This window comes from Dermacentor albipictus, chromosome 2 (assembly GCF_038994185.2).
Source record: "Dermacentor albipictus isolate Rhodes 1998 colony chromosome 2, USDA_Dalb.pri_finalv2, whole genome shotgun sequence".
In the NCBI taxonomy this organism is placed as follows: domain Eukaryota; kingdom Metazoa; phylum Arthropoda; class Arachnida; order Ixodida; family Ixodidae; genus Dermacentor; species Dermacentor albipictus.
In genome coordinates this window covers 106299074-106322687 of record NC_091822.1, presented here as the reverse complement: position 1 = coordinate 106322687, position 23614 = coordinate 106299074, and the positions used below count along the sequence as shown (strand labels likewise).

The 23614-nt window shown below is 47.4% G+C and overlaps 3 protein-coding genes across 3 annotated transcripts in view; 2 read left to right on the top strand and 1 right to left on the bottom strand.

Moving 5' to 3' along the window:
* Positions 1-379: 379 nt before the first annotated feature.
* The window catches only part of LOC135914920 (uncharacterized), a 43505-nt gene continuing 20270 nt past the window's right edge, over positions 380-23614 (top strand). The window contains exons 1-3 of the mRNA XM_065447863.1: positions 380-461; positions 5608-5711; positions 13852-13914. Coding sequence (XP_065303935.1) covers positions 380-461; positions 5608-5711; positions 13852-13914 — 249 coding nt within the window. The remainder of the gene's footprint in view (positions 462-5607; positions 5712-13851; positions 13915-23614) is intronic.
* LOC135914907 (putative nuclease HARBI1) lies at positions 17012-18895 on the top strand. Its single transcript, XM_065447840.2, has 3 exons — positions 17012-17738; positions 17812-17953; positions 18405-18895. The coding sequence occupies exons 1-3, from the start codon at positions 17196-17198 to the stop codon at positions 18893-18895; spliced, it is 1176 nt and encodes a 391-aa protein (XP_065303912.1). The 5' UTR covers positions 17012-17195.
* On the bottom strand, positions 20984-23093 carry LOC135914908 (uncharacterized). Its single transcript, XM_065447841.2, has 5 exons — positions 22875-23093; positions 22704-22812; positions 22255-22360; positions 21708-21862; positions 20984-21243 (listed from the first exon to the last, which is right to left on the bottom strand). Exons 1-5 carry the CDS (start codon positions 23081-23083, stop codon positions 21094-21096), a joined length of 729 nt encoding a protein of 242 aa, XP_065303913.2. The 5' UTR covers positions 23084-23093; the 3' UTR covers positions 20984-21093.

The window sequence follows — 23614 nt, the reverse complement described above, 5'->3', positions numbered from 1 at the left end:
AAAGTGAACAGAGACATCCACCCAAGCGTAGCAAAATGCTACAAATTGCTACGTTTGGGTGCATGTCTAATTTTCCCTTTATTACTTTCTACATCTTGTGGGTTTCCGCAGAAGTATTACGTCAAAGCCAGTGTGTGCACATGCTGAAACATTCAAGAGCTTACCAAGTAGAAGCCTGCTAGATGCGTGCCTGCAACACAGGTTTGGTTCATTGGCATTCAGTAAGAAGTCGGATACCTTTATTCACTATTTTATAACAAGATACCGTTTTTTTTTTCGATGTTCAGAGGCATGCATTAGTATATGAGAGGAAAAGAATACTCAGGCGGAGTAATTGTCGGCTTATAACTACCAGGCAAGATCTCCTTGGCAAGACATCATGGACAACATTGCGGCCACCATTCATTCCATTCACAACACAAATTCCACAGCATCGCCGCAGCCACCACCACACTGGAACAGTAAAGATGACCTTACGCTCATTTTCAAATATATAGAAAGTGCCTCTTTCGTGTTGGTCACATCGCTAAATCTTGTAAACTCCTCACGATATTGATTAATCTCATTTGCTTTCAATTTCGTAAGTGCATTCAACATTGGTGCTTTGGTCTTGCGCTGCGTAGTGTATATATTATTTAACTTTCCACTGTGAGTGTGAGTGAGTGAAACAACTTTATTCGGTCCACAATGAATGAACAATGTGAGGCGTGCTCTTTTGCAGCGATGTCGATGATGCTGAAGGTGCTGAGGCCGACGTCCAAAGTTCTGGTAGAGTGCGCCACAGATATCATCATATCTTACAGGCTAAACGCCAGCTTTCTCACAAAGGTGAGTGACCATCTCTAACCCATGATTACCCACACCCGCTTTCCTAATAGGCACAGCGCCTTTCTTTTTGATAGCAACGCACATTCCACTGCACTAAACGACCCGTACGCACCGATGTCCAAGGGCAGATAAGGGGCCTAGCTTATGGACGTTCTTCCAAAGGAATAAAACAGAAAGAAACAATACCCTGGCACATGCATACAAGGTTCAAAAACTGGACGTCGTGCAGCATCGGTTTCAGAGTCATTGGGGAAAGCATAAGAATGTCAGCTTTATCGGTAAATCTGTTATAATCGCCTCACTATGTGTGCCTTACTGATGCGTCAGATCATTGGGGAAAGCATAAGAATGTCAGCTTTATCGGTAAATCTGTTATAATCACCTCACTATGTGTGCCTTACTGATGCGTCAGATAAACTTCGTATTATTTAGTATATGCTTGCATAGGCATTTCCTTCGTTCATGTGTACACCCTGGTGATTACATTGCTTGACTGCGAGTTTGACTTGTTGTTGAATTGACAGCACGACATTACTAGTGTCTTTAGTAAAGATGAAAATTCCCGCCTTCATTGAGCCTAAATTAAAACCTGGATATGTCACTGTATTTCCAGATGAATTCGCAATTCTCTACAATCGCGTTACAGTATCTGCTAGTAGCATAATGTCATCCACATGCATTAGCGTATGGTCCCTCTGTTGCAGCTTTTCCCATTACAGAAGGAAGATAAATCATGATCTCTTTCACTGTTTTCCACTCGTCTTTCTATATCCTTCCCATAAATATTGAATAACACGGGAGACAGAGGGAATCCGCTTCTTTCCTCAGTAAATTTCCACTAGCTCTGGGCAGTTCCGGCCTTCCCATGCAAGTTTCATTCAGTTGTCCCTATTGACCCGTTTCATGGCAATGCCGTTGTTGCTGCCACGTTTAATGACGTGGTGACACGTACATTCCTTGCCTTAACCGCCTCCGTTGGCCTCCGCTTTAACAATGGTGTGTATGACGCCAATGCGACTTAGCAAACCTCTCTTTCGAGAAATATCGTAGAAGGTGACGGGGTGGACGACACGAACCTTTGGCCACAGCCTCAGACAACATTCAAAACAGCTTTGGAAACTGAAAAAGTTATGTCCAAACGGCTTGAGCAGCGTATAGGGTGCTTGTTTTAGAAGCGAAGCTAAAGATGTATTTCCAAACTTTCTGCTCATGAATTTAATCAGGTTTTGTGTGCTTTGCTTTTTCTTCCTTATTTGGCAAATATTTTGACACAGCGGCTTGTCACTAACTTTTCTGACCCAGTAAATATCCTTGGTGTGGTCACTGTCTCATTATTTCTGCTTAATCCATCGCGGGTGTGCACATTTCCGATAGATTTGTTCTTCTTGCGCGCAAGGCTTGAAAAGTAGCCGTTTTGCACATTGTATTACCTTGTAGCAAAGCTGTATTAGCACTAGCAACTCACTTACTCTTGTGGACCGTCACGAAACATTCAGCTTTAATCATTCGTGTGCTATCGGTGTAGTCCATTATTTATTGTACGTTTATGGTGCGCATACATTCAAGTGTACGCCCATTCCCTTAATGACACATTGGCGATATAGCGGGCGCAAGATTCCGTGCCAGTTGGAGTAGATGTGTGAGATACTGTGCGCAAAACTTACTATGACACGAAGCGGCGTTACTCCTTTTGTCGTTGTTTAACGAGCGACACTCACTCTTGCCGACGTTCCGGGGCTGACGCACTTTCTTCGAAGGTTAGCGAAACAACGCTGGCTGATGAGCAAATTTTTATATATTCGAAAAAAACCGTACATGTCTAAGTACCGGTAACACGTAGGCACCATTGCAGCAGCGGTCGCGAAGTTGGCTGTGCAGATTCATTCCATTCCTTAATATACCAATCACTATTTTTGCAGCCAACTACTGCATACGTCTTCAATCCACATGATTTAATCCGGCATGAATTGAGCACAGTGCATTAACGCGAACTCGGTTGCACTGACGACAGCTGATCACACAGAGCAATGTGGAAGCGCTAATGGTTTCGTATTGGTGCGCTGTCGCTGAGGCGACGTGCGGCGCGCCGCCGAAAGCACCATCTTGTTTCTTTAGAAGCAACTGCTCCGCGAAAAGGGTCAAAAAGGTATTTTTATTGCGATAACAGTTATGTGGACACTTCAGGCGCATTTCTGCCGTCGGCGTATTGTTCCGTACAAAGATCAAAGACAATAAAATCATCGCTACGCGCCGTTTACTGCATGTGCGAGTGAAAGCGTGCGAGAGTGAGCTGGCAATCGTGGCTCAATCTCGTGCACGGTTCGTTGGCAGGGTAGTGAGGTAGAGCACATTCCGGCCGGGAAGTTGAACCTTAAAAGCCATCTCCAACGCTGCAGCGGCAGCACGAAGGTCAATGCCTTCGCTGCTGCTGCTGCTGCCGCGTTTCCTCCCTGCATCTAGTGAAATATTTCATGTTTGCTTGTGCGCGCATGACACCGCTCTTGTAAATTTGCCTGATGTGCCTATGTTTAATAGTTTATACGGCCGATAAAACTGCTAGCCTTGCTTCATGTATCTGCCTATAATTTCCTATCGTAATCGATGCTTCGCCTTTGGGGCGAAACTGACTTTTTAATATGCAATACAGATATTCGATATAGCAGTGAACATGGCGTTTTTGCAGACGAGATCCTAGGTGAGGTGGGCATATTTTGCAGCTAATAACGTGAGCTTCAAACGAATAGCTAGCACGAATTAATTAATTAACCATTTTATTAGTGTCTTAGGGGCAATCGTTTAAATGGTGAAATTGAAGGCTGTCCCATTGTATAATGCACCCTCATTTTGAGAAGTACTGAATGGCATGGCTGTTTTGAGATGCTTGTAATCGAATTTCAACGGTAAATCCCGGCAATATTGAAACCGAGTGCCTCATGAGCATGTGAAAGGCGGCCCCCCTATGATGTCATACCGAAACGCCCCGTGACGGCAAGGGCGAGGATACCGAATGTCTTGGCCAGTAGTGGACGTTACCCGTACGTAAAGCTTCGCCTCGCAAGCATAGACTGCTGTGTGTCGCTTCAGGATTGGCCATGGCATGCTGTCATTCAAAGTTCGCCCGAAACAGTTTTACGGGGCGTTGCCATCTGACGCGCAACTCACTCGTTCTCGGTCTTGCTCACTCTGGTTATTGCCTTGCTTGAGCTTTGGTAATGAATTACGAAAATCTCGAATTATGTCAAATTAGAGTTTTTAAGACATGTGTGTCATGAGAAATTCGCGGCCGCCAAACTTGCCATTCAGGAAACTGCCCCAAGGCATTAATAAATAAAAATAAATAATTTCATTATTATAATTAGTTTTCTGAATTACGTTATTAGCGGCAAAGCGGCCTCACCTGGAAGCTGGGTTTGCAAAAATGCCACATTCATTGCGCTCACTACTTTTTATAAAATATCTGCATGGAATAAAAAGCACCTTGTTCTGCACTTCCACAAAATTCTAATCTGTGCCCTCGTGCTTGAGAATATCCCGTAACATTTTGCTTTCCACGTGGCGGTAAACTCCCTCCTTATCTATAAAATCTGTTTGTAAAGGTATATTCTTAGCTATGCAAATCTATAAGCACTGAGTTACCCCAAAGATATTATACTGTAAGCATCAGTGTGGAATGAAACCATTGTGTAGTTCCTACGATATATTATATTTCTTTCTCCGTCTTCGCCAGCGATAATTTTATGGTTCGCAACGCCATTTCATATATCACCTACATCACTGTAACTAGCCTTTATGAGCTCGTCTTATTCTTATCCCGTCTATCCTTGTAGATAAAGTTCATTCTGTTTTCATATCATCCAATGGAAACTTTCTTTTAATCATTTGCTCTATGGCACAAGTGAGCCGTGCCTTGCTCTTTGAGCCCAGCTGTTAGATTACCCGCTGATGACAATGCCATCTAATGCATATCTTTTGGACATCCACTGCCAGGATATGAATGCACCACGGATGTGTCAAATACCACCGGTGGACGCCCGTCACGTGGTCATTTCACCGCACTTTCTGTATTGTGCAGATATCCCTAAAATGTCCGCGAGGGACGCCATGGGGACATGAGGCGGACATATGCCACGTCCTCTTGCAAAGTGTTTGCTATAATGTATATAACGATGGCCGCACTTGCTGCGTGACAGATGCAAGGAGCCAAGCGCCCACGCATCTAGAACAAATATAGAGTGTGTACACACGTTACGTTCGCGCACGTGCACTGGAGTGCGGTGTGCTCCTAATTCTTCTAGTCGTTCCGAAACCCACAAGAGGATTATTGGACTAATTAACGTTTTAAATGTAATCACGTCAAAAATTCCTCCCGTGCAACGTACATACGAACTGAAGACAGTGATAGCTTCGGATTATAATTCGAAGATGCGAACTAGAGTGTATCATTTTCTAATTACGAGAAAACTGACAGACAAAGCCTTATTTGGATGTAAACTATTTACATGCACGCCGGAAAAGGTCTATGTGGGATAACCCTGGTACGTCCGTGCTGGGATATTTCAAAGAGGTATATGTGCGCTATCTTTAGGATATCCGTGGTAAAATATCCAAAACGGAATTCCCTGCGGATGTCCTCTAGGAAGTCGGGAAGGCGGCCCACGAGCCGTGCCGTTGTTCCTACATTTATTTCCGCCAAAGGTGGCTGGTGGAGCGGTGGCTGCGGCGAGCAATGTAGCAGGCTTCGAGCACGCGCCGTCCAACTTAATTTTCCTCTTCTTTTAGGAGCCCGCATCAAGGCGCCGGCTGACAGCACCGACCATAGCGTTCCCGCGTTGCGGCGTCGGTGGACTCTAGAGGGCCGGCTGCCCAGTCAAAACGGCGACGAGGTGAGCCAGTGAAACCACGTTTCAAATAGGTTCGTGGTCAGTCCGAGCAGTTAGCGTGAAGAGCATGAAGGGAGTCAATGCCGCAGAGCTGAAGGGAGTCAATGTGAAGGGAGTCAATGCCGCAGAGCTGAGACGGGTGGCACTGGGTGCTACGTTACGGGCGATAGACCAGATGAACGGACGCTGGTGGGATGAACGCGGAAACTTGACGAGAACAGCAAAACCCACGAGGGGAAGGGCACGTCGACGGTGCCCCTGCGAGCGCTGCCGGCGACGCATCATAGACCACACCGTTGCATGGCGTGTAAAGTGCGCGCACGAACAATTCAGCCGAAACGTTGGACATGCCACGGCGCGTGCATTGCATGTGGACATGGCCCACCCTCACTGGAGGCGAAAACGATCTGGCGAAGCAGGCGACGCGACGCATCGTAAGCAAGCCACGGGCAGCCAGGCAAAATGGGGTCAATGCCCGCACGAGTGTAGGGTGGTTCGGTGAGTATGCCAGACGCGGGATGCAGCGCAGCCGGCATTTCAACATTTTAAAAGACCGGAGCGTACGAGGCCGTGAGCCTAGCGGCAACCAGGTGCGAACGTCCATGGGGCCAGCAGTGGTGAAGACGTGGAAGGACTGGGTAGGTGGAGTGACCTGTGGCGAAAGCGCCGGGGACTGTACTGACCACTGGAGATATGGCACATTCTATCCCGGGGGTTGCAGAGGCGAAGTCGGCAAGTTGCAGAGCTCGCGTGCCGGCTCGGAGGGCGGCTCAGAAAGCGGCTCGGAGGGCGGCTCGGAGGGCGGCTCATCGGCAAGCGTGGACTGATCGGATAGAGGGTCGATTGGGAGTCCAGGAGCGATGTTATTTGAGAAAGACCCCGTGGCCTGCGACGCGGCAGGCGGCGTTGGGTCGGCGATGTCACCACTTCCGTGTGCCATCTTTTGTGGACATATAGGTGATGAGGCTGCAATCTGGATCTGCAGACGAGACGGTATCGTGGCAGGTCGAGGGAAGAAAGCTGGCCTGGTGGCGATGGCTTGCTGCGGGCACAGGAAGAGAGGCGCTGGGTGTTTGCAGAGCTGTGTCGCGTATCGTGCCATCAGCGTCAGGAAGAGGCCAGTATCTAGCGTCGTAGAAGTGCAGCACAGCCTGTCGTAGCTGGTTCTATGGGCGCGGGTCAGGCGATGTAACGCGCAGACCCAGTTAGGCAGGGTGGAGGGGAGTACTTCGTACTTGAACTCCTTCATTGTGATGTAATTGAGCTCCATAACCACCTCAAACTGCGAGAACCATGCGTGAGCGTAGCAGGATCGGAACGGCGGTAGCGGTGGGCTGAACTGGGGCTGCGACCAGTCAGCTATGGCAGCATGCCTCGCTGCCATCCAGTTCGTTCATGGATGGGAGTGAGACCGGACTGTCCTCTCTGAGTGTTGCGTGGGAGTGGGGGAGGCTTTGAACCGTCGTCGCCAAGCGGCGTCTTACCACCCCACGGCTATCGCTCGGCGAACTCCTTGTACGGAATGGAACAGGCGTCGCATCGTGGAGATCAATGCAGCGACTGCGTTCGCGCCCTCTCCGTTTGTGCTTCGACGCTACGCATGTTCGCGGCGTCTCATTGCGCGTCCTGCGCTTGCGCTTTCCCTGTGGCACAACAGCCGTCGCGCCGTCGAACGATGCATGCCTACCCAAGCCTAATCACAGTCATGTCTAGCCACCGACTTAGGCACAGCTGTCATGCCTGGCTTAACGATGATTATATACCTAATTATAATAATTACAGCTAAATTAAAGGTGAACCAAGTGAAACCAAGAATTAACCAAGCTCATTCATACTTTCGCTTTGTATATTCAGGGTTAGCTGATCTAAGCCGCAGCTAATTGTTTTCTCTCCTTTTAGCCAGCGGCACCCAGGCGCCGGCTGAGGGCACCGACCATAGCGTTGGCGGGCGCTATCTACAGTCCTATAAACGCGAGAGCGTTAAGAGCCCCATGCCGCTGAAAGTCTGGCATCGACGTTCCGCGTACAGGGTCAACCGTCGCTTCGGCAAAACTTACATCGAACAACGCATACCCAACCACGCAGCCCCTCCATGCAGCGCAAAGAAGTTACCGAACTCATTTAATTAAGCAAAATTAATTAAGTAACATACGTCAGGAAATTCGTAAATTACCACTTAAGGTTGCTTCACATGCTTCGACTGGAACGACGAAAATCGGTGCAGTCGCACGCAGCGCAACCCGATTTTTAGAGTACCCATTTCACATGATTTTGATTTCAACTATGCGACTGGTGAGATGCCCAGGGTTGCTTGCTGCGAGATATTGTGGCACAAGCCGCATACTTTCTTTAATATAACGAAGAAAACATATAGTTTATAATACCATTGACCAGTCTTTATTAAGAGCTAATAACACGCGTCTTTTGAAATTTAATAACTCCAAGCCCCTTTCTTAAAGAAAGATGGTTTAGCGCATAGCTTTCCCCCAATGCAAACAGAATCAAACTCAAAGTCCAAAGCCAACGACCATGCAGCGAACGCAAGCGACTCGATGTCACAACTCTCCAGGTGGCTTCAGGCGGATCGGCCTTACGGGCACGATCGCTCTGGCGCTGACTTACGAGTACGGCAGCCTCTTCTGCTGCCGTACGCTGCACCCGCGGCCTACCCAAGGTGACGGCCGGGAATGCATTGCGTGACGCGCGTAATGCAATGCAGATATATACAGTTCGTCTGCGTAGCGTGGTGTTTTCTCATTGGTCGAGAGCATGACATTGTTCTTAGTTTTCTTATCGGTACAACAACGAATGTAAACTGTAGTGTTCTACGTAGATGTGTAAGTTGGCTTTTCTGCAGTCCGTCTTCGGCGCTCACGGACAAATCGGTGAGACATAGAAAGCTTCGCTTTAAAACGCATTGACGTTTGCATGGCGGTTTCTGAATTTCGGTGCGATGCGACACGGCGCACTTAAACAAGACCAGTTCGCAGCTGCTTTTTCAGCACTGTGTGTTGTTTCGTCTGCCTACTATGTCCGCGTCGTTCTGCCTGCGCTACAACAACCTACAAAATGACCTATCAACAAGTTCATACAGCCACCCTGACCACACATGCAGTATTCGGAATTCGGCGACAACGAAGTCGTCGTGTCAGCCCAACGAGGTTCTAGCGCTACCTGTGCTCAGGGTCAGCTTCTGGCGAAATGATGTGTATATGTTGCTGGTGACTGCGCACAAACAAATGATGATAAGGTTAAGCAGTGTCCATGGTATGGGAAGGACTGCGACCGTAGAGAAGAAAGTAAGTGAAAACCTTTAGTACTTCGTGTAGCCGTATTATATGAGTATGTGAAAAACGCCAGAATGATGTCCTAGTTTGTATGTTCCAATGAAACGTACATGGCGGCCATGCCATCAGGTGTTCGATTGAAACGGTCCGCAAACCCATTAATTTGAGGGTGGAAAGCCGTGGTGATTCGGTGAACAACGCAGAATTGAGCAAGCTGGACCTCAACCGCCTGCGACAAAAACATACGGCTTCTATCACTAAGCAGTTTCTGAGGTGAACCACGAAGAAGAATGAAACGATGGAGAAGAAAAGATGCAACGTCACCATCGGTGGCTACAGATAGAGCGGCCGTTTCACCATACCGAGTGCGACAATTATCCATCATTTGCAATCAGGCGGTAGTGGTGGTGCCGGACCCGTACAGGTAAATTACAATACTGTCGAAGGCACGAGCAGGTCACAGAAGCGGCTTTAACAAACCGCGGGCCGGATGAGGCAGGGATTTGTGGAGTTTGTATTGCTGTATTGTGTTTGTATTGCTGTATTGTGCTGTATTGTTTGTATTGTATTTTGGACAAATCTAAACATTCCTCGCAAGCAGTAACAGCACCGCAGGCATTCATGCGTAAGGCGCCTGCGTGCGTACATTGTCGGTCGATGGGGAAAGTCGTGTAGATACAAGAACGCAAAGTCCTCGGGATAACAACCAGCCACATGCGACCATCGGGCTGGTAGTTGCGTCGATAAAAGAGGTTATCCGGGACGGCGAAATTGGCAGCTTGGCGACTTAGGGAACGGAAAAAGGGGGATGCAGCCAACCAGGAAGGGTGATCCAAAAGAGAAGCGCCCCAAGGATCCCAGCGCTGTTCTGACGCGAAGGTGTCGATGTCTACCGAGGAGACAACCTCAAAAGTGGAGGGGAGACAGTGTCGGCTGGCAGTGGAGGGCGTTACACAGCATCTGCGTCAGCGTGCTTACAGCCTGAGTGTTGCAGCCTGAGACTACGCGTGTGTCGCAGTCTTGAATGCGAAAAACCCAGCGGGCAAGGCGTCCAGATGGGTCTTTTGTATAGGATGACCAATATAGTATGTGATTGTCAGTTACCCCGTTGAAAGGTCGGCTGCATAAATGAGTGCGAAGCATTCCGAGTGGCCAAATGGTGGCGAAGCATTCTTTTTCTGTAACGGTATAGTTGTGCTCGGCTTTGGCCGGTCCACGACTGACGTAAGCAACTGTGTATTCGGAGTAGCCAGGTTTGCGCTGCGCAAGTACGGCGCCAAGGCCAATACCACTGGAATCGGTATGCACTTCAGATGGGAGTATGGGGTCGTAGTGTCGCAGTACAGGCGGAGAAGTGAGAAGATGGCGTAAGATCACGAATGTGGTGTCGCATTCAGAACCCCATGAGGATAAGTCGTTGCCGCCATTTAAGAGTAGTGTCAGAGGTAACATAATCAAGGAAAAATTGCGAACGAAGCGTCTGAAGTAAGTGAAAAGGACGATCAATGCGCGGAGTTCTTTGAGTGTCGCAGGTTTAAGAAACTCTGCCACAGCGCGAAGTTTCACTGGGTCTGAAAAGATTCCATCATGGGACGCGACTTGACCTAGAATGATGAGCTTGCGTGTGGCGAACTCGCACTTTTTTCAGGCTCAGTTGACGTTCTGCGTTGCTCAAGCACATCAACACTTGCCAAATGCGGCGAACATGCCTAATAAAATTGGGGGCTAACATCGCGATGTCGTCGAGGTAACATAAACAAGTGCTCCCTTTTAGGGTCTGCCGGTCTTGAGCCAATGTTTTTGCCCGTGTTTACCGAGGTATGCTTTTGCTGGGGCTATCCTGGTTGTACTGCCTGGAGCTCTTCAATAACTCGCCAGAGTGCCGTGGCAAGCTGTGTAGGAGTCGGTCGGGTCAACCCAGCGTAGGATGGTAGAGGAAGCTGACGTGCTACTTCCTCCCACACGAATGTTTGAATTTGTGCGAGCAGGGGAAAGTAAGCAGTGAGGACAGTTATGGTAGAGAGGGCCTCGTCAGGCACTGAGAAGCGCCTGGTAAAATATCCCTCCTTCTGAACTCGTTGTAGCTTTGGCACAAGCTCATGAGCTCCGCAATGGTGCGCGGGCTCTTGACGATCAACCTGTGAAACTGACATCGGCGATGTCCTTCAATATGTGTTTCACTTGGTTAAACACACGTTTTCACAGGTCTAGCACCTCTGCAATATAAGGCGCAGCTTGCGGATGACGGGGCAACTGAAAACTTCAGCGAAACTGGCCTTGAACGATGACCAGGACTGAAAGGCGGCTGCGTGATTTCTATACCACAGGTGAGCCACGTCCGCAATGTAGAAGATGACGTCATTTAACCTGTAGTTATCGTGCCATCAATCGTGCAAAGGCAGACGTTGACGTCATGCTCATCCGTCTGTGGAGAAGAGTGACAGAGCCGGCTACGGACGATGTCGGCGACATCTCCTGGATAGAATCAGGCATGACTGGTGGCAGAATCAGAGACTGAAGTTCCAGGGTGAAGATGCTCTTGACATCCGAGCCCTTCCACCAATTGTAAAGGGGTGTATTTCAAGAGTAAGCTGGCAGTCAAGCGACACAGAACAGGAATAGCTGGGAGCCCAAGCGGCTCACATTCCCGCCAAGCACTGGCCATCCAGCTGGCTCAGTGGCTGCACTGCTGGCACCGAACCGACAATTTGTGTTCGTGCGCTGCTGCCACTCGTCGCACCCGTCGTTATTCTGCTTCTCACTTCCGCAATATGGGTATCCCCCTGTCTTCGGCATCGTGCTCGTGCAGACGCAGCAGCACGCACTTCTGCCGCAGTGGCGTACTTGCGCTGCCTTCCTCGCGAGCCACAAGAGCGTGCACGCTCCTCCATTGCTGGCCGCCGCCGCTTCGGCTGAGGCGTAAATTGGCAGAGTGCGCGCGCCCACTTTTCTGCTCAACAACACCCTGCACGATAGCAGTTACTAAACTTAAAATTCGGCCGACACCTAAGGCTGGTTATGTTTGTCAATTCGAAAGCATTAGATCATTGTAGAACTCGTAACGTCATTAACGCGCTCATTTTATACACTCATGACGTGGTGCCACCACCACCGCACCGTCACGTGCGCCACCCAGTGACGCACGCACTAGTCAACAAGATGGCTGCGATATGACGTGTGCAATCATGCACGCACTAGACACACCTTTAGACACACCTTTAGTGAGCCGTGCAGCAGCTGTGGCTTCAAGGAAGCGTGCCCATCTCGCACCACGGACCCGATTTTGATTCCCACCGAGACGGAAATGTACTAGAGTTTCTTTTCAAAGGCACTAATTTACTTTGTTTACAGGAAGCTCCTTGAGAAATGTGACGTGAATCCGAGCATTTTTTTACCTGTTTTGCTCCTAGAGGCCGCGTCGGGCATTTTTCGCCACGGCGCAGTTTCGCTAATGCCAACCGGCTACATAGACACCAAAGGCTTTCGCCTTAAAATATGTTTCTCTCTATTTTTCTCTCTCTTCCTCTCTCTCTTGTTTCTCCTTTTCATTTAGCACTGAGCAACTCGGTTGCACAGGAATACTCTTGACCTCACCCAACGCGGTCGTTCCAAACAGACATCATTAAAATAAAAGACGTTTGCTATTCTGTACGAATTTTCTGGCAGATGTCACAAAATTTGCACGCGATGATGTCACGTTGATGGCAAAATGCCAGCAGATGTCATGAGTAATTTACTTGATGGCCAACTGCAGCGGAATTTCACTAGGTTAAATTGGATACAGATACATAGCATATTCAATCGAAGTAAGCTTCGCAAAGCCGTAGTGCTGTTACATGTATCATTTTTACATAAGCAGACTTGAAATAGTGCCCAAGCAGACGACGCGAACAGCTGGCCGTGAGCGGTAGTGAAGCGGATATGGCGAAAGTCACCGAACCGTACGCGTCTACTGGTGCAGATCTCTTACTCACGTATGCTTATGGTTACTGGACTGCTATTGGTAGTGTCCGTAGGAAACCAGCGCCCGTGTTGGTCTGCCTCTCTTGTTCGTACCATTCCCGTGTATGAGCGAACGGGTGCCACTCCGTCTTTTAATGCGAAGCATTCTGCTCCGAGTCAAGCCGATTTTTCTGTAGCTAGCTGTCTGCGTTCAACGAGCGGAGCCCACGGGTTCCGTCTCCGCTCAGAGACGAGAAGCGCATTGAGTTGACCAAGCATAGGTGTTCTTTCAGCAAGCTAAGAGACCCTCAGCCACCAAACACCTATGTAAACTTCCTCAACTACCTTAGACCGAGCGGACAACTACCGCCATCTGTAGTAAAAGATAGAAAATAGCTGGAACTCGGCCCGAACTGCGCTTACAGTTTCGCCTCCACTCGTGTTTCAAACGTAAATATTGCTCAAAGATTGCCGTATCTATTAATTGTCCGATACCACGCTTTCTACGCGGTCAAAAATTTCTATCGTTTTAGTAGGCATTTAACACATGCAGTACTTTTCATTCACGCGAAACCATATTGCTATGGTAGAATTCTGAAAAGCATCATAAAATAGAGCCCTAAATACCACCAGTAAGTACCCAAGATGCAATAGCGAATACTGATTTGTGAAAGTTTTGTTAGATGCCAAAATACTAAGGAAAGTATTGAAAATATAGTATTTTAGTAGGAGATCTCATATACGTACAAGTCCGAAAGAAAGCTTGCGTGAAGACTCAGGCTGTCTAAAATAATGCATCTTGTTTCTTTCACGGGATGTTTTAAGCAGTGTACCTTTTATAGAGCCTTGATTTCGTTTAATAGCTTTAGATTAAACAAAGTAATTATTACCGCTTGCTTTTCTCTCCTGAACAGATAGTACAAGCCATTTGCGAGTTTCACGATGAGTGCTACGATGGAATACCGGACAAAAAAGATGTAAGAGCATGAACCATTTCACAAATTACTCTGTGGCCGGCGCACTGCTCACTACAGGGTTTCTATAAGAAGATGCGCTACTAAACTTTACTAAACTTTACGCTACTAAACTTTACTACTGTGCAAATATCTCTAGACCATTGACAAATTTCATCTGAGGAAGCACTATAGATTAAGGGAAGACGCTCTTCGAAAGAATGTTTTCTGAATATTTTTACTAGAGATTTGGAAATCCTCCCACTTATAGAGCATTAAAGGCAGATTTAAAATATCTGAGTAGTTTCTGTGTAGCCACTATATTCATGGACTATGTCCTATACGATGACAAAATAGAGTGATTTTGTGGGAATTTTATTGCGTAATAAATTTTCGTAAGAAGCTTTGTTCGGTAGCTTAGTTAGCTCTTTGTAGACAGCTAAGTGCCGATGTCTGTTCAAACAGCATCTACAACTACTACAACTATGAAAAAAATCATTAGGACAATTCAAAAATTAGTTTCGCAGTCACATGAAAATAACCTTGTACATTTGGAATTGTCTTATACTAACGAAATTCGGCATACATACTCTTGAATACATGTACAGTGCTGATACCTAATTCAAATTGCAATATCTCCCTGTAGTATTTGCGAAAGTGCAAGATTATATTTCAGAGAATCGAGGAAAGAAATTAGTTCAAATGCTCTAATCTTTTTGCACAGTTCCAGTAAGTACATGCTGTTTCGCTAGATGTCGTCACTTTCTGACCTACAAAGAGCTAACCAAGCTACAGCAGAATGTCTTTTGTGAAAATTCAGTACATAAAAAATGCCCACAAAGGTTACTATAGTTTGGCAATGTGCCCATCACATAACTTAAACACTATAACAGCTACACAGAAAGTAATGGAATATTTGAAACCTGCACAGAAATCCTATCATTTGCTGAATTTTGAAACCAGTACTGCAAGTAATAAAAAAATGTTGTTTCTAGGAGCGCATCCATTTAAACGCCAAATTTTTTACTGCAAATATTACTTTATGTCGTTATTCTCAACAGCAGAAGGCAAAGCCGTTACAATGCAGTTAAGAGCCAGCGAAAATCGCACAAAACGTTTGAGACAGTGGTGACTGAGAAGATACGAAAAAAAAATCTTGCCAACGTATATACAATATATACAATATCTAAACACACAATTGCTTAATTGAAGTCGCGAGTCTTGTCCAGAGCTCTTCAAATAGTCCAGAACAGTCCTTGTAGCTGCTTTTCTTGCAGCGTGGTCCTAATTGGGGACAATGTTGCCCTGCCAATGTCTAGTAGCATAGAAGCCAGCGTCTTCTGCTGTGACGTTAGAAAGGGCAGTCGCGAAACAGTTGCAGGTCGTCGGACAATTGGCAGTGTTTACAGGTGGGGCTGTCCGCATGGTAGATATGATTGGCATAGCGTCGAGCAAAGACGACGCTGAAGTGGATCCAGTAAAGTATACCTCCTTGGCTTATCTTAGTTTTAGCCGGGAGGAGAAAACTCCTGCCAGAATTCATTACTCATCGGCGCCTTTACCGATGATATGGTTGACCCCAATAATCTGCTGTGCAATCTCGCAAGAATGAAGCCGACAAAAAGTCCACTTCGCGTGTATGGTATCTTCAGGTCGGCGGCTTTAGAAACGGCGGTTCTTGCTTCCGCTTAAGCTAGCGCCTTGTTAGCCAAGACAGTGTTAAGGTGCACATTTGAAGGTAACTGAATGACCGCGCCTCTGCGCAAGTTCGAATACCTGGATGAAGTCTAATGCTGAGATATAATTTTAGCCTCTTCTCGAAAAGGAATCACTTTTTTGAAGGGCTGATTTTGCACCAGAAAGTATTGTTCATTTACGCGATGTCAGGCAGGAAACAAAGCAAAAAGCTTTTCGTATCGTAATAAGTTCTGCAGTTGTTAAAGACGACTTTCAATACAGTTTGTGTTGGTGGCAGGTTGCCGGCTAAGTGACCACAATGGTTGCGGCCGAAGCTCATGAAGCCACGGATCCGTCTTTGTCTATCTGCACAGAGCAGTCGCATAGTGGAGGCCAAATGTACCAAAGTGAGTTGCTTGAGGCCATCTGAAGGGGCACACAACTTTGTAGAAATAACAGGTATTTTAAGGTGTGATATTGGTCAGTACAGTGCGCACGGTGGCACTTTATGCATTAGGGTAGGTGCGAAGCCTGGAGAAATCATGTGGTCTTAAGTGAAACATCTTGAGTAAGTGAATCCTGGGCGGTTTGCTTGAACTGAAGACAAGGAGTGATGTGCGTATCGAATCAGCAGCTGAAGGTGAAATCGCGGATGCTGACAACACACGTAAATTACAATTATATACTCCTGTGATTCATCTTTGTTGCACTTCGAATAAAACTAGGTTATCGCGGAAACTGAGGCCATGAGTGCCGCAAAACCAATTAAATTATTAACCAGCAGGTGTACAACTAGACAGCGATTGGCAGGCAGTCATATAGCTTGCTTGACTAGTGCGAACACAGCGTTCCATGCTCCCTTCCAAAGCCCTCCGGCTGACGCTTTCTCTGCCGGTGTTAACTCGGTATGTCGAACTAGTTACCTTTGATAGCCCTCCTGCCTTTCCTTGAGCTTCATGCATCGAGTTTCATATTAGTATAACTAGAGGTAAATCTGTCACTGCGTTCGTTCGACCATCGAATGATGGGCTTCGGATTGGCATTCTGTTGACTGGCGAACTAGTCTGCAACTATTTTTGGCAGTTTTGGTTTCACTCCAAACGCAATTGCTATAATTTGTAGTGGGACAGTGCAACGCAAAGCTCACTGCCTTTGTTCGATTGGTCGAAGTGGCCATAGCGCGCTAGGCGAGCGGCTGGGACGATGTTTGTGGCGCGGTGTGGTATCGAAGCCCTGATGAGAAAGCGACGCCATCGGAGGTGTTGAAAGAACGTTTTGATCAATTGGACCTTGGTTTGTAAAGTGTTAGGTTGGCGCTGTAGCGTTACGTGCGTTATGAAACTTCAGAATAGGAAAAAGAAGGCACTACTGATACAAGACATAGACCGGTATAACGTAAAACTATTCCGTTTTGTTTCTATTCCAACATGGCCGACACCGCTCGGTCATTGGTCGAATTTTTTGAGGCCGCGCCCATTTTTCCTGCCTGTCAAGCGACGTCAGGAATGCACAAAAACTGCCACGTCAAAGTGACGTTTACGCACACATTATGCTAAATTATGCCGAACAAACCCGGCAAATTCGTGGAATAGCCGGTGAGTGCCCCGGTCCGTTTGGAATAGAAAAAAATGGCGGCCTTCGTGGTTTGTTTGGCGGCGGCGGCGGCGGCTCGTCTGTGCGGGCGCGGGAGGAGAGAGCCCGAGGATGCGTTTGACATGCCAGACGATCAGTTTCGGCGGCACTTTCGCCTGAAGAAAGAAACTGTGCGGTGGCTGTGCGACGAAGTGGCGGAGGAACTCGGAGGCGTGAGAACTTCAGCGCTGTCGGTGGAGCGGCAAGTGTTGTGCGCGTTGCGATTCTTCGCAACGGGCAGCTTTCAGGCCTCGGTAGGGAGCGAGGAGACGATCGGCGTGACCCAGCCTGCGGTCAGCAAGTGTGTGCGACGCGTGGCGGAGGCAATCGTCCACGCCGGGGCCCGCAACAAGTGGGTCCATTTCCCGAGGACGTCGGAGGAGAAGGCGGCCGTGAAGGAAGGGTTCCTTCGACGCGGCTCCATTCCCGGCGTCATCGGATGCGCGGACGGCAGCCTGATAGCCATCATCGCACCGAAGGGCGAGCAGAAGGCGGCATTCATGTGCCGCAAAGGGTACTACGCCCTCAACACAATGTTCGTAAGTATCTTAATTTTTGTCTAATTGGCCCGTGATCGCAACGCGTGGCTTATGCTGTGCGCGCTCTCGTCAGATCTGCGACGCAGGCATGCGGATCCTCGCCATCGACCCTCTGCGACCGGGGTCAGACCACGACGCCCACGTCTGGAGAACTACGTGGTTGCGTCGTCGGTTCCTGGAGGGGCATATTGCCAAGGCCGGCGAACACCTCCTCGGTGAGCAGCGGGAAAATTTTGTACAGTTGCAATTCTGGCAGCAAAGCGTGCTCGCGGCGTAAGAGAATATTGAAGCCCGAACCCCTTATGTTACAGTCAGGTTATTAAGTATAGGCGAGATGTAGAAATTTTCCAATGGTATCCGCACGAAATAAAGTGACAAGAAACCTTACTTTAAACTAATTTTTAATGTGAGTGTACAGTGCACACGTTGTCACATTCTTTTTTTACACCGACAGTCATTTGTGAATGAAGACTACACAAAAAGCTGCCTTGCTGCAAATAGGGATGCTGTGTCCCAGCTATTGTTATCTGTGATCACAGCTGGGTCAGGTGCTCAGCCTGTATATTTCTTTATTGCAGCCTTTCTGTAGTAGGTGCATTTTACATGACCCATGCTTCGCCTACTAAACTTTGTGCAGATTTCATACCATTTTTTATGATCCTGCAGGTGACAGCGGCTACCCCCTGGAACCATGGCTCCTGACCCCAGTCACAGGCCACCCTCCCGTACACACTGCAGAAGGCAGGTACAACACTGCACATGCTGCCATGCGGTCCGTAGTGGAGCGGTGCATTGGGCTTTTGAAGAGCCGCTTTCGCTGCCTTCAGCGGTACCGCGCCCTCCACTACCAACCAGAGCGCGCTGCCAACATCGTTGCAGCATGTGCAGTGTTGCACAACTTGTGTCTTGATGAAGGTGACGTGTTGTCGGATGATGTTAGTGATGACAGCAGCAACAGCAGCAGTGACGATGAAAGTGGCAACCCCTCCCCACAGAGAGTTCCCCAAGTGAGGGCAGCACGCATGATGTACATGAGAGGCTGTGCTGCCCGGGATAATGTTATTAGCTCATTTGGCACGACACGGCAGCAGCACCAGCGATACCTGCAAAGGGTGCGAAGGCGGCTGCGACGACAGCAGCACCGACAGCAGCAATAAACATGTGCCTGACACTGCAGGCAGATGTTTATTACCGCTGTCTACACATCTAATAGAGAGCAGGAACCAATGTGAAGAAATATGTGCAATTAGTGGATAGCGTGCTGCTTTTTTTATAGAATGTGCTCAATCATAACCAGCGTTTTCACGTGTCCTCTGCCAGTGAGCTGTCACTACCGGAGATGATTGCATCATTCCACTGTGACACTACATGAGAGCCTTTCATTTAGTACCTGTGGATAGAACACTTTGTGTTCATCAGCAGAATGTTGTAGCTACTTCTCTGGGCAGCTGGGGTTCGCCAAATGATTTGCTGCTGCTGCTGTTGCTTCTGTCATCACCGACACTGTCACCGCCATCTGCACTGCGCATGGGAGGATGTTGGTCTTCGCCTCCTCGCTTCCTATTTGGGCTGCTGCCAAGCACAACACTTCTCGCTCCACCATGTGTACTGTGCTCACGCACCTTGTAGGCCCTGCGCTGTTTTGCCACACAGCCACCGCACAGTTCCTTGACATAAGGCCAAGTTATGCCGAAAATGATCGCCTGGCATGTCAAGCGCGTTATTCTCCCTTGGGAGAGTGTACATATGTAAATAGTTCTGAAATTGAAGGAACACAAATTGTAAATATTCATTTCAAGTGCAACTTGCATTGTTTAAAATCGTTTATTTATATCTGCATTGTAAATAAAACCATGTGATCGATCTTCAATGCCGTCTTTCATCAAAGCAAATGACAGACAAGTACACAGAGCATGGCTTCATGGCGCCAAAATAGCCGTGTGATGTTCACTACATGGGACCCAGTGCACTACCACTGGGCCGTTGGCAGATGTTAAATCGCATAAATATGACACGAGCATAATGACATTTTTTTGAACTCGCAGACAACCATTTTTCTTCATCCAGCAACTTCACAGCAAGAAAGATCTCTTCTCTATTATGTAGTTGGCATGTTTGCAGCACAAAACAGTTTCTTTTCAATGACTAGTGCCGTAATAAGATCACAATATAAAGCAGCCATGACATGCTTCTAAGGAACGACAAGTGAGAAAATGCTTGGCACTAAAACGGTATTTCATATAACGGCTGCAAGACCAGCCTGGCAGCGAATGTCAAAATAGCGGCCACATCGATGGCTCTGCTACATACGTCACAAACTGTGCTCAACTACAATGGGGACTAGATTGTATTGCTATCATAGGTAAGGACACCTGAAATATCACAGCGACCACCACAGGTAACAGGTGCTTGGTGTGACCAGTGGCTTCATCATCAAGAATATCTTGATACGCATGTGCAAGCCTGGCCTGCCTGTGTATAAACACACATGCTTCTCGCAATAAAGCGCTCTTTCGTTTCCTGCTGCTCGGGTGTGTACACTTGGTGTTAACAAAAATACCAATTCGGCTACTTTGCGTAGGCACGAATGATTATACATTGCAAACATGACATACATATGGCATGAAAATTGATTTCCAGTTATCACAGTATTGTAGTTATTAAGCGCACCTGTATGTGTGCGAGACAATGTCATAGTTGGCGTAAAAGTGATTGCACAGTGTATCTTCCGTGGAAGAGCGGCGCACATTGAAACATATCAGTAACAGCAAAACAAAAGTGAAGAACACCTAACGAAAATACGGCAAAAAATGTACATATAAGTTATACCGTCTCACTTGGACAAAGAATAATACACATGAAATGAACTTGGAGAAAAAAATACGGTAAAAAACAGAAACGCAAAAATATGACAGAAATTGTAAATATACCTTATGCCGTCGCACTTGGACATAGATAATTACACAAAATGACTAAATGACACACTAAAAAAAACACGGTAATGAACAGAAATGCGAAACTTGCACTAGATATTAAAATAAACATGACAGATAATTACACATAGATAGATAGATAGAACATAGATAATCAAATAAACATAGATAATTAAACAAAATGACTAAACGACACACTAAAAGAACACGGTAATGAACAGTAACGCGAAACTTGCACTAGATATTAAAATAAACATGACAGAAATTACCTTGAAAAAAAAATTTTTGATTAGGGACAGAAATTACGGAAAACAGCCATATCATCCTTTAGTGCTGCATAAAAAAAACATGCATAGATTGGTGACACTTGTACCTAACAAAGCACTAAAGGATGATATGGCAAAAAAAAAAAAAGCTGCCCCTTAATGCTGAGGCGGCGCGCGCAGGTCGGCCAGGGCAGCCAGCAGCTGGCGCAGCGTGGTCGCAATGAGAGTGTTCGCCTCTCGCGAACCACGCATCTCGGCCACCAGCTGCTCGAGGACTTGCCGTGTCGCTCGCTGCTCTTCCACCAGCTGCGAAACAAATTCACTTAGTTAGCTACAGGTTATGCACTGTAAATTCTCGACTTGCACTGTTTGCAAGTCTTGCAGTTTCAGCAAGGTTACTCTTGAGGGCAGCGAGATCATTCACATATGACATGACAATGGCCGTGCAAACGTACATGGTCTGTTATGTTAAAAACGTGTGAAACGTAACAAATCACACCAAGCTGCCTCTGCCTGTCAGAAGGCAGTATTGGTGACTAGTTGAATTGTTAAAGAAATTATGATCATGCTGTCGCGATACATGCAACCATGGAAATGTTTTGTAAGTTGCTATGTGTTAAAGAACACCTCAAAGGAGATGTATAAACGTGCATGAGCCAATGAGCCAAATGACTACACATGCCTCGCATGTGTAACATGGTTGTAATGTACATTATTACCATGTGCCCTAATCACCTCTTCAACAAATGACCCGGCCAAGTTGTACGCACCTGCCGATGTTGCTGCAGCAACTGCTGGTGGAAGCTTGCGGCCTCCGCGTTTGCCGCCTCAGCTAACCGGCTCTGCCGGGCATAGTCCGCGGCCGTGCTCGATGCGGCGTCCGTGAGGACCTGAAGTCGGGGTGGCCTGCGGGGCTGCTGCCGAGCTGATGGTCCGTAAAAATAAAATCAGTAAACAGTGGTTAAGAAAACTAATTTCGCTCCATCCTGCATAGACATTTTACTGGTTCATTATCATGTGGAAGCCCAGAAAAATAATTCCGGCAACACACCGTTCACAAAATGAACAGTCAATTTGCATAAACAAAAAGGCACTACACCATCATAAAAGACTACACTGATAGTACTTTCAGCTTGTACGCTGCATTACAAATGGTGTTAACAGTCACATTATTGTTCAATTTTGCAGCGACCCTTAGGCAAGCACTTCTTCTTTGCCGTGTAAATAATATAAATACACAATTTCTGTTTCTAGGGTCTTAATAGATAATGCTTGGAGTGATGTGTTCGTATTGCATTAGCTGCTGAAGTGCCTTACGTGCAGTGCCACTGGTCCCCGGCTCCGTGCCCACCGAGACGCGCGCAGCTGCTGGTGGGGCAGGGGGCACTTCAGCGGACTCCTCACTGCTACAGGCTGCGTCCTCCTAGAACAATAAAGTACAGGACATAATGTGATTAACCATCAACTGGTTGGAATGTCTATTTCACTTATCACGCAATTCCTAATCCATCATACGACATACTAGTGCCTTGGAGCTTTGACAACTCGTCGCTAATGCTTTTCGGATTAACGAGTCATGAAATCCACCACAAGGTGTTTCTAACAGCAGTGGGGCAGCATTTCCGTTCTTGCAAAGTACGGATATCATGTGCTGGCATGTGTGTTGAATTGTAAGAATACACACACAAGCACATACAAGGGAAAAATATTCACCACGGTGTAACTGCCCGACATCGGTACACATAGCAACGAACATTGCTACTCACCTCAGCATTGCCGTGAAAAAAATCCGCAGGGGCGGAGGCTGGGCCGGTATGGGCGAGCACGGCGATCACTCGACCCTCTAGGCCGCCCAACTTTCCACCTCCCGTCTTCCTGCAAGTGCATGAACACCGTCAGCTTATACGTTCCGAAGACGTTGCTAGTCGCGGGCTCACCTCTTTTCGGCGCCAACCTGCGCCGCGAGTTTCTTACATTCGTACGCCATGCGCGCCCAATACAGGCGCCAGCGCCGGGCTATCTTAACTGCCGGCCCGACGGCGTTCAAGGCAGCGGCAATTTCTGCCCATAGTCCCCTTTTTTGGGCAGCACTCATACTTGGCGAGAGGCTGGTGGAGCCTCTCGCCAAGTACGGATGCTGCTCCATAAACTCCACTAGCATAGCGGCCTGCGCGGCCGAAACGCGCGCGCTGTTGCTGCTCTCCGCCATTTCTTTTTCGCGCTCAATTTTCGCCGGACCGCAGCGAATTAATACCAACAAATCGTACCGTTTCAGATATCAATTCGTCGTTAAAACATAACGGTTACATTCATTTAATGTGTCGTTATTTTATCACGCCATAAATGCCACGTTAAATTTAACACAAGTGAATAACAACAACAAAAAAACTTTTCTCGTGCGAATATCCAGCAGAAGCATCTGTACCGCCCGCACGGGGGAATGGATCACTGCGCAGCAGTGTGTGGCAAAGAAACAAAAATGAGCCTCTCTTACAGACCACCCTCGATTTAAATCATGACTACATTCGGAGACAGTTGCGATCGTTTATAGAAAACGTTTACTTACCAGCTATCTGTTGAGATGCCTTCCAACCTTCATCGATTCTTCCGTATCCTATGCGAATAAAAGCAAAAGTGAACACCATGCGATCACCCAGCTCAGATGGTACTGCTCAGT